This window comes from Apodemus sylvaticus, chromosome X (genome assembly GCF_947179515.1).
Source record: "Apodemus sylvaticus chromosome X, mApoSyl1.1, whole genome shotgun sequence".
Lineage (NCBI taxonomy): Eukaryota > Metazoa > Chordata > Mammalia > Rodentia > Muridae > Apodemus > Apodemus sylvaticus.
Window position 1 is genome coordinate 63470700 of NC_067495.1, and position 11658 is coordinate 63482357.

Sequence of the window (11658 nt, forward strand, 5' to 3'; positions counted from 1 at the left end):
GGGAACTAATATAGGAGACAATGTGCAGAGAGTGTGAGAGCTGGGGACACTTGTCAGTTTGTTCCAAAGAAACACAGAACAAAAGGCTAACTGAAATGCCAGTCAGCATACCAAAGTGCAGACTGGCCTCAGGGATCCTCAGTACCTGTTGTTCCTCTCAGATCCTCTCACTTTACCACCTACCCTAAACCTTTACAGCCCAGGGTCTTCACTTCCCTGAACCCAGTTTCTGATTCCTACGTTTAAAATAGTATACACGTATGTATGTTAGATATTTTGATATAACAACTATATGGCTTGCCTCCATCTTGTCTGATGACCTCATCAGGATGGAAGCAACCATGTGGTTGGCAGTCATCTTTATTACGATTAAAAAAAAAAAAGAGTACATGCAATGTAACTTCGCCATCTTGATTAATATATAATCACATGATATAAACCAACTAAGGCAACAATCATAAACCTTCTTAGCCCCACATAGCCCTTGTCTCCTTTTCAGGAGGCAACAGCACGTCTCCAAAATATTTTGGATTAGAATGTGCATTTGGATTTTTGCATGATCAATTCCTAAGGTTATAAAGGACTACAAAGGTTAACAAAAACTGACTTAGAGGGCTGGAGAGATGGTCCAGTGGTTAAGAGCACTGACTGCTCTTCCAGAAGTCCTGAGTTAAAATCTCAGCAACCACAAGGTGGCTCACAACCATCTGTAATGGGATCTGATACCCTCTTCTGGGGTGTCTGAAGACAGCTACAGTGTACTTACATATAATAAATAAATAAATCTTAAAAAATGAAAAATAAATTTTATAAACTCTAAGATCCACTCAGTTTAACAGGAAATGACTTGAAGATATATGTCTAGCCTCTCTGTCTTTGCTAACTTTGTTAACATTTTGCTATTTAGATAATCTGAATCATACAAAAGTGTGATAGTCCTTAAGTACCCTTATAACCCTATAACAGGTTCAGCAGCATAAGGTTTCTAGTCTTTATGTGGGCTATATTTATGTTTGATAAAGTTCTCAGTTTCTCTGTAGACTGTACTTACAGTTTAAAGTTTTACTTTGATGCTAAAGGACCTTAAATTAAATTTTCAACTCAAATTTTTAACAGGGATAAAGCTATAAAATACTAATCTTATAAAAGCTACCAACTTGTAAACTGTTAAATATCTTAAGACGTGCAAGTTAATGATCAGTCACTTCATGACCAAATTCTTCAATGTGCTCAGAACTATGCTCACAATTGTGCTAATTCGTTTTATAGGCATAAGCTTTATTTAGCCCTCTGTATATTTTATCAAGAATAACATATACAAAAATCAAGTAACTTAAAACAAGTAATACATAATAGATGGTCCTCAAACTCCTCAGAGACTTGCTGAATGTGGCATTTGAAGTGTTTATGAAAAGCTTCCCGTGATAGAAAAAAAATGCTAGCTCGTAGAAGCAACCCTGCGGTCTCCAAAGAAGACAGTGAAACACAGATGGCTCCACCTAGATTTTGGTAATGCTAACCATTTGGAAAAACTGTTCCATGATTACCCAGTGCCAGAGCCCCATCCAAACTGTGGACACTGTTAGGTTGACTGCCCTAATCTATCTGCCTCACTTGGGTAAGTTTTCCCAAGTTCCTCCTCCACAGGAAAATCTCTCAGACATTCTGAGTTCAGCAGCTGAAAGCCAATGATGTCTTGCTTGGCAGCTGAAAATGCAATGCTGTTTTTGTGTAACAGCCAAAGACCAACTATTTTTGCCCCCAACAAAGCTATCAAGACCATATCAAGACCATCATCCGGAAGCCTAGGGTAACTCTCCAGGCAGTGGAATGTCTCTGTCATTTCAATTGATACAGAAAACATTTGGATGATATTTCCTGATATAATTTATCTTTCTCAGATCTAATGATGATGGTTAACTACAGCTTTATCAGTTTTGCAGTAGTGGGCACTCAGCTCCTCCCCCACCCCAAGCAGCAGCTGCCTGGTCAATCATTTCATGTGTAAAATGAAATGTAAAATCAGGCCTCATTTTTCTAGAGCTACTAGGTTTCATGCTGAGAAAGATGACACATTTTTATCTTGCTAGGAGACTTCACACTGAAAGACATAAATTCACAAATCAAGTTACAATGTAACTTTTTTTTTTTTTACCATTTCTTTATTTTAAGGAACTCTCAGAAATCAGCAACTTGTGTCTCAGGGTAAGTAGGTGGAAAGAAAAGGTGTGAGGTTTGTGTAAGTCAGGGATTTAAAGAAAGTAATTTAATGTATGCAACTTCCAGTTGTGCTGGTCTGAGGATGTGAAACATTAAATAAGTTGTGAGGGTGTAAGAAAGTAATTTAAACTGTGTAATAGAAGGCTGTAAAGGTATAAGAAAGTGATTTAAGGTATGTGAAAAATGAGGAATATTTCAGATTGCTTTCCCTTTCGCTCTCCTACTTTTATTCTAAGACTTGAAAAATTCAAGAGTTTTAACTGAGACAAGGTAGGCTGATTCCATGGCAGGCTTCAAATTGGGAGTTCAAGAAACTAGACCTAATTTCCAAGAACTTGGCAAGTCCAGGCAAGTACCATCAGATTTCCAAGGAATTGCAGGCTGCAAACTGCTCCAAATCAAAACCAACATTCCCTGGAATCTCTGAAAGCAGATGCAAACTAGATGCTTCCTGTGTGGAGCTCAGTTCCTGCTATTTTTTTTAAGGACCCTGCATCGCAGACTGCTCCAAAGAGGCTAGCCCCAGATGGTACCACAGGACCTAGGACCTAGGGGAAAAACAAATGGCTGCCTCCCATCCTGCTCTCGCCCTCCCGGCACGACCAATTTTCACAGCCTAGACAATGACTCCTTAATTTTGGAGAAGAAGCAATTACAATGATAATTGTTGCCTTTACCATGGATGAAAAGGCCAGAATGTCAAATCCTCAGGACAAAAGGCTACCTGGGGTGCCTACCAATTCCATTCAAACCTTCTCACCTTACCACCAACCCTAAGCCTCTCCGGCCAACTGGGATCTTCACTTCACTTCCCCACCCCCCCAACCAGCTTCTAATTCCTATTAAAAAAAAACAACAACAACAACAAAAAAAAAAACTGGGAGGGGGGGTCTGCCATTTTGGCCATGTGCCCTCTTGGCTCCACTGTCAATTGTCTTTGCTTTGGCCTCCTTGGCTGCTCTTTGTTCCTCTCTGATTCTCTCCTCTCCCCTCTCTCTCCTCTCATGTCCCAGTTCAGTCTACTGGGCATGTCCAGCCTACTTCTTTCTCTGCCTGCTCTGGATTCTTCCCGATGCCTCTGGCTAGATCTCCTTCATGTGTAACCACAATAAAAAACCTCCTCAACCTTACCTTGGAGTGCTCATGTCTTCCTTTGATCCACACTCAGTCTTAAATGGTATGTATGCATCAGACCCCTCCCCCTTCGTGCACAGAAAACTATGTAGAAAAGGTGGGATGACTGGGCAATCAATCACACCCAGGAAACAGTGTCTTCCAGATACAACAGGGCTAAGACATAGAAACCCACAGAGACTGTGGCAGCGTACACAGGGCCTCCACAAGTTTAAGCCAGGTGGAGTCCAAGTGCTGAGAGGAGAAAGTAGACACAACCTCTCATTCCTGACCAAGAACTTATCCAATCGACAGTTTGCAAAGGAAAAGTCTTCAGTGGACTTTCACCAGCAGTAGACAGCCAACGAAAACCACAATGGTTTTGTAGACTTTTTAATTGGTCTCTCATGTTTTTCTTCAGCAATTTTTAACGTATTGGTCTTCTGTTTGAATATTATAGTTTCCAATTTGGTTTTTTTATAGTGTGTATGTGTGTGTGTCTGTGTGTATGTGTGTCTGTGTAGTGTCTCGTGTGCTTCATGTGCTTTTTCTATGTTCCTTTTGTTCTTTTTTTTTTTTTTTTTTTTTTTTTTTTGTCTGTTTGTATTCTAAAGAGATAGAAAAGGAAACCATGGAGTTGGATGGCTGGGGAAGTAGAGAAAATCTAGGAGGAGAAATGATGATCAGAATATATCATATAAAAAGTTACTTTCAGGGCTGGAGAAATGGTTCAGCGGTTAAGAGCACTGACTGCTCTTCCAGAGGTCCTGAGTTCAACTCCCAGCAACCACATGGTGGCTCACAACCATCTGTAATGGGATCTGATGCCCTCTTCTGAAATGTCTGAAGACAGCTACAGTGTACTTAAATATAATAAATCTTTTTTTAAAAAAAAATTCAATAAAGAGACACAATTTTTAAGGGATTGAAATCAAATTACATGGATGAAAGCACAATGAAAGAAGACTGACATGGGAATTATTACTGAAATTGAGTGCTGAGTGTGTGAGATTTAATTTTACTTTTCTCTCCACTTGTGAATGTTTGATATTTTCTTAGTAAAAGTTAAACAAAAATTTCCATGGAAAAATAACTGTTAATGCATGTATAATTCTAATGGGTAGCAACATGTGATTTCATAAGGAGAAATTAAGTTGCTACTAAAGAATATCAAGTACAGAGATAGGAACCAAAGCCAATCACCTGTCTGGCTACTAATTAGTCTCTACCACCTCCCACAACAACCCAAGTCCCACTGCAACAATCTGGAACCACATTCACCCAATCTGGAACCCTGAGGCATAAATTGCCCACCTGCTTGCCTGGCCACCTAATCCAAACACACAGCCCCAGCAACTAAACCCAGCATGACTTATTCACCATATGTATGTCCTCACAGGGCTTCTGGCTTCCTGTTTGACATCTCTGCTTCCTTTGCACTTATGAATCAAATCAGCTGACATTCCATGAGGGCAGGGAGACCCACAACAACCTACAACAATTATTCCACTAAAATAGGCATATTATTAAAACTACCCCTAATAACTTATTGCTACATTCATACATCAGCATGTCTCCCAACTCTCATCACAGAAGCTTCTTCTCGTGGAAGATGGCATTTAACAGAGAGACCCACAACTTGTCAGCAAACAAAGAATAAAGATTTCAGACAGCTCAACCCTTAGAATGACATCTAATTCACACCTCTATCCCAAGCATCTCCCAAGCATGGGGGATCGTCACGGAAGAGGAAGTAAAAAGATCATCAGAGCCAGGGGTGGTAGGAAACTGTTTTCTGGGTATGACAGCAAACTTGCACATATAAACTCAGCATTTGTGACAGCGTGCATAAGACCTGCGTAAACTCAAACCAGAAAAAAAAAAAAAGTCCAACCACAGAAAGGGGAAAGGTTGACATAAAGTCTCACCCCTAGCTGAGAAACTATTGACATTTGTTAGCTGCTGAAAGGAGACTTGTTTGTTTGTTTTTTAAAGTACTGGAATGACCACATCAAGGGGCAGGTTCCACACCCAGGAGTAGTTGAACAACACATTTTGCACTTCATGAATCTTAAGACAGAGAAAGAGCACATAAATTTGGTTGGATAGGGAGGTAGGAGTGGGCCTGGGAGGAGGTAGGGTGATATGATCAAAATATGTTGTGTGCAAATTCTCAAAAAATTAATTAAAATATTTTTATTGTTTTATTTATTTACATTCCAAGTGTTGCCCCTCTTCCCAGTACCCCCTCCAAGAGTTCTTAAAAGACAAAAAGAATATACATGATAGCCTAAGAACAATATGGTAGTATGAGAATCAACATCATGAATATCTGAATTAAAGCAATGGTCATAAGGAATGAAGACAACATTAGAGAGAGAAAAGCCTGAACAAGATTATAACTGAATTGATACAAGATTAAGTAGTTATGAATAGATTCTGGTTATTATTAGTATTACCATTCCCAAAACTAAGATTTCTGTTTTGTTACATTTGTGATAAATGCTAATCTCTTCACACTTGATCTTAGCCAAAAGGCTGAAAAGCAATGCCAATCTCTTCAAATGGCACAAAAGGTCTTCCTTTATTTTTGATAAAAGACTAACATAGCTTCAAGAATAGAGATTGTATCTTTCTTTTTAAAATAATTCATTTCGCAGGGCAATGGTGGAGCACACCTTTAATCCCAGCACTTTGGGAGGCAGAGGCAGGGCTACACAGAGAAACCCTGTCTCAAAAAAAAACAAATAAAATAAAATGAAATAAAATAATTCATTTCATATTATAAATTCTTTTTTGTTGTTGTTGTTTTTTGTTTGTTTTTCGAGACAGGGTTTCTCTGTGTAGCTCTGGCTGTCCTGGAACTCACTCTGTAGATCAGGCTGGCCTCGAACTCAGAAATCCACCTGCCTCTGCCTCCCAAGTGCTGGGATTAAAGGCATGTGCCACCACTGCCTGGCAAGGATTTGTTTGTTTTTTGGAGTGTCTGAAGACACTGTGGCTGTCTTCAGACACTCCAGAAGAGGGCATCAGATCTCATTATAGATGGTTGTGAGCCACCATGTGGGTGCTGAGATTTGAACTCAGGAACTTCGGAAGAGCAGTCAGTGTTCTTAACCCTTGAGCCATCTCTCCAGCCCCCATTTATTTATGTATATCTGCATACACTGAAAGGACAATATAAACCCCATTTGTCCCCATTTAAGGACAAGGCCTGACTTTGTAAAGAAGACCATAAGGCACCAGCTCCAGGAACAGACCATAAAATCCAGAAACAAGGTCATAAAATTCCTTCCCAAAGAACAGCCTGGAGATAACCACAAAACAGGGAAATATCTTATCTCAGGATGGCCCATCTGCACTGGGCAGCCCCATCTCATCCTATGGTTAAATGCTTCGGACATAGGAATGCAGACCATTGACAACCTGTGACCTCCCCAGAAGCCACCAATGAAATTTTAGATTACCTAATCCTTCTAGAGAGTTACCTCAGTTCCCTATAAGAAAGCCTTCATGCCTTTGTCTGGGGTTGACATTTTAGAGAATGGTTGACCACCCCCCTGTATTCTGGTTGTTTCTGCAGAATAAATGCTCTTTTTGCATAATTTCTGTCTGGGGTCTTCTTTCATACCTTTATAATATGCAAGCAAAAGCAAGTGAAGGGCACTGAGAAAATCTTGCAGGAGTTCATTCTCTTTCCAGGAATCAAACTCAGGTCATCAGGATTGATTACAGACACAATTTAAGCACCAATTCATTTATCTCCGACTTCTCAGAAATTAGTTCTAAGCATGACAATGATGGACATTCAATTGATTTTCAAAAGAATGAGTGAGGGAGAAAGAAATGGAAAAAAATAAAGTGTGAGAAGACAGAAAAGATGTTGGCTATGTAATAGTAAAAAGCCCATTACGCTGGGCAGTAGTGGCGCATGCCTTTAATCCCAGCACTTGGGAGGCAGAGGCAGGGGGATTTCTGAGTTCAAGGCCAGCCTGGTCTACAGAGTGAGTTCCAGGACAGCCAGGGCTACACAGAGAGACCCTGTCTCAAAAAACAAACAAACAAACAAACAAAAAAGTCCATTACATGATTTGAGTCCCAGAAAGTGATTCTTATGAGCATCTTCTCCAATTTCTCTGAATAATCCACTAGCAGGAGTCCTGAAAAGGAAAATTCACTTAACCATATCCAAGAAGACCCAAGAACATTCTTTCTCCTCCTCCATACTCACGATTTCTTCAGACAGTTAGCTGTTGAAAGAATCAGCCATGGAGTCAGGACAATACCCTGGCAATTTCCAGGCATGGATGCCAGCCATGGTATATCAATGTAGCTATTCACTGGTGATAGATTTCCAGTCATTGAGCTTGAACTCATACTCAGTCTTGGCATTTGGAGCACTGAAAAGGGGGTGTGATAGGAATAAGGGATGAAGAGCATAATATTAAAAATGTTTTCAATAGTGGAGATCTTTCTGAGTTTTTAGTTAATATACTCAAATTCAGCTAGAATGTTTCTATTGCATATTCAATGTGGCCTAACTTGTTTTGCATGTGTGATTGATCTTCTATGTGAGTAGATGTGAATGTGGTATTTCTATCACGACAACAACGTGATGCTACATCTCTTTTTCTCTGAGCATTTAAACAAAATGAAAATATGGTTTGTATGAAGAAAGACAGACAAAAGTATCACATCTATACAGAGAAATGAAAAAGGTGGGGCAGAAAGTCATGGGAGAGAGAGGAAAGGAAGTAAAGAGAAGGAAAATGGATGTACAAATGGAGCAGACAGAGAAGAGAATGAGAGGAGGTAGTGAAGGAGGCTGAACTAATTCAGAAAGGGGAAGTAAAATAGAGATGAGAAGAACAGAATGGTCTTTGGACATAAAAGGCAAAGAAAAAACCATAAAGATGTCCAGGTACCTATGACTTACCAGCACAGCGGTAGCAAACAAAACAGAAAACATGGTAAAGCCAAAGTAGAGTCTTCATTCTGACTCAACTGGCAAGAGGTCTGTTGTGGAAATCTCAAGGCTCTAGTCGTCTAGAAGCAGAGTTCAGAGGTTATAGAATGTCTGACATCATAACAGCTACTATGAGATTTGTTCTTCCTCTTGCACCTTCCTTAAGGCTGCTTAAGATAGGGAACTGGGGACAGCAGCATTTTAAATTCTGTATCTAGTCAGAAAAGAGCTGATACTTGTCCTAGCCTGCTGTGAGAAGCCCATTTCTCTGCTACACACAATGAGTGATTACAGTACTATTAGCATCTCTGTGTAGCTCAACTTCAGTTCCTCTTTGAATAAGCAAGTACTTTCTGAAGACAGTCTTCACTTCCTTCGTTTAGATTCTTATGTTGATTTGCTTGCTGCTGCCAGATGTTTAAGAACATAATCTGTCATATTGGTTTCACTGTATTTTTTTTAATGTGAAACAGAAATTGGTAAAGGAAAATAAATTTATTTATAGTCTAGCCAAATCAGGGGAAGTAAGAAACCTAATTTCCTTCCCAACATGCCTTTGGCTGTCTTATAATTTCTAGAAAGTCAGGGAACAAATGGTAGAAAATATGTAAACTCAAGTTTGGGACAGGTTACCCAGTCCTTTCCTCAGTAAAAGAGAATGTAAGCCTGTTTATTTCCTTTATTTTATTTTATTTTTGTTTTTTATTGTAGAGGTAGGTTTTTTTTTCCTAGCCAGGAAAATGGGGGTCTTAATGGTTCTTCATTTTGAAAAAGAAAAGGATTGGTTTATTTGTGTGATGTAAGACTCTCACCCTGTCCTGGTCTGCAGTTCTTTTTCCTTATGCCCATGCCTTTGATAGGTATATAAATGGAAGGTTTTGCTATCTTTTCTGTGGAAGACAGCTCCAGATACTCCAACTATTTCATTCCAGTTAAGAACAATTATTTTGCAGGTTTAAAAATAGTTGTGACAGTCTGATAGCCAAAGAGACAGGCATGAATATCATTCTTTAGAATCTCTCCTCTTCCTACCAGTGCTTAAACATAGGATTATTGGTTGCATTGTTAAGGCAAATTCTCCTCCCATGTGAAACCAAACAATTATATGCTTTCAAAATGCAATGGTAAAATAGATATCTGTGAGACATTCTCACTCCAAGAAGGAACAACAGAACAGGATAAGAATAACAGGTCATTGGTAAGTCTAATACCCAGCAGACTAGACAGTATTAAATCTTTAGACTTGAAAGCAATCTTCTGGGCTGGAAAGATGGCTCAGTGGTTAAAAACACTGACTGCTCTTCTGAAGGTCCTGAGTTCAAATTCTGGCAATCACATGGTAGCTCACAACTATCTGTAATGAAATCTGATGTCTTCTTCTGGTTGTGTCTGAAGACAGCTACAGTGTACTTACATATAACAATAAATAAATCTAAAAAAAAGTGTGGGATGGCTCCCGACCAGGAGTGGCCACTATGGTGGACGGGGACTTTAAAAAAGAGAAAGAAAGAAAGAAAGCAATCTTCTTTGATTCCATGCCTTCCTTTTAGACATACAGGAATGGAATTAAATTCTCAAACTTTCAGGAAGCTTTACTCCCTCAAGTTTTCTAGAAAGAACCTATGCCATGTATGTGTCTCACAGATTTGGAAATATCATGCCCATAATTGTTTCAGCACATAGTGACTCTGAAGTTGTGCTTCTTAGAGATGCACCTATTTCCATGACGCCACTAGTCTTTTATGTGGACATTGTACAGTGGCCTTAATACCAGGACCCCTCTTGGATTATTCTTTTGGAAGTTCTCATTCCCAGAGTAGTCTCACTTCTATAGTATTCTCTGTATGATTCCTGTGGGCCTCTAAGACATTCTTAGAAATCTAGATGAAAATAGCAGTAACTCCACAGCTTATGCATCCTGTGTGCCTATGTGGATGTGGGGCTGGAGAGATGGCTTAGCGGTTAAGAGCACTGACTGCTCTTCCAGAGATCCTGAGTTCAAATCCCGGCAAGCACATGGTGGCTCACAACCATCTGTAATGAGATCTGATGCTCTCTTCTGGTGTGTCTGAAGACAGCTGCAGTGTACTCACATACATGAAATAAATAAATCTTTAAAAATAAAAAACTGCCAGGCAGTGGTGGCGCACACCTTAATCCCAGCACTTGGGAGGCAGAAGCAGGCAGATTTCTGAGTTCGAGGCCAGCCTGGTCTACAGAGTGAGTTCCAGGACAGCCAGGACTACACAGAGAAACCCTGTCTTGAAAAAGCCAATCAATCAATCAATCAATCAATAAATAAATAAATAAATAAATAAAAAACTATGTGTATGCTGTCAAGGTTTATGACCTATGCCTTCTGGAGTAATAGTTTAAGCTGCCCTCTGGCCTTTTAAAACCACAGATGGAATAGCTAAAGAATACTACCCAATGTGTTTAAATAGAGACATGAAGTAGCCTTGGGCAGTAAGTCAAAAAACATCAAGGTTTCCTGCCTCCCCACAACTTTCTAGTGGTCTGGAATTTTCTTTTTAATCCATGATTTTCCTCAAGGCCCTGGGACTCTGAACCCGTGAAGTGTGTGGCATCCTCCATTGTTAGAATGAATAGCACCTAACTTCCTTTCATTCATTCTGATCTCCGTACCAAGAGATTCTTTGGCCCTGTCCCTGGTTTTGTTCTCTCAACACATGCATTATTCTTTGCATGGACGGGATGAGAAATTTCCCAATCTTTACTTTCAGTTTCCATCTTGATAATAAATTCAATCTAAATAATTTCTGTGTTTTCATATGCATACAATACATGGAGAATATTACAGCTTAGATCTTTTAAGACTTTGTTCTCCAGCCTTTGGCACTGCCTAGGAGGTATGCCCTAGAAAATGCATGCACTGGTGCAGTAGTGGCATAACTGTTTATGGGAATAGCCAACCACTCTCTTGATTTGATTGGAGGTGGGTGCCTAGTATGGTAAATATGACCAAAACCCATGGCTAGGGAAGTCATAGGCCCAAGGGGAGATTCTACTAATGTTGTTTTCTAAATTCTCATGCTATCAAACTGCCTTCTAAATACTTATACCCATAGATTGGTACAGCTGTCAACCTTAATCCAAGAAGCTTCTTATTACAGCTTATAATGACTAATACTGAGACATATAACTGTTCAAAGCATGGAAAATATGCAACTGTAAAGGCTCATCCTCAGATGGGCCAGCTCTATCAATACTCTTTACCAAGGCACTGGGAACATGGAAGATGGGGATGGGATGAAAGGAAGAGCCAAAGGATTGAGAGAAATGCTGTAAAATTTTGTCCTCCAGATATGATTGCTAAACTGTCTCTGACCCACCAGCTC

At 39.7% G+C, this 11658-nt stretch overlaps 1 protein-coding gene across 2 annotated transcripts in view; it reads right to left on the reverse strand.

Annotated features, from left to right (window-relative positions):
- LOC127675582 (serine protease 29-like) overlaps positions 1 to 8525 on the reverse strand; it is a 45344-nt gene extending 36819 nt beyond the window's left edge. For both annotated transcript variants that reach the window (XM_052171643.1, XM_052171642.1), the window contains exons 1-2: positions 8270 to 8525; positions 7565 to 7733 (exon numbers count right to left, since the gene is read on the reverse strand). In XM_052171643.1, coding sequence (XP_052027603.1) covers positions 7565 to 7733; positions 8270 to 8327 — 227 coding nt within the window. In that variant the 5' untranslated portion in view covers positions 8328 to 8525. The remainder of the gene's footprint in view (positions 1 to 7564; positions 7734 to 8269) is intronic.
- Positions 8526 to 11658: the final 3133 nt, after the last annotated feature.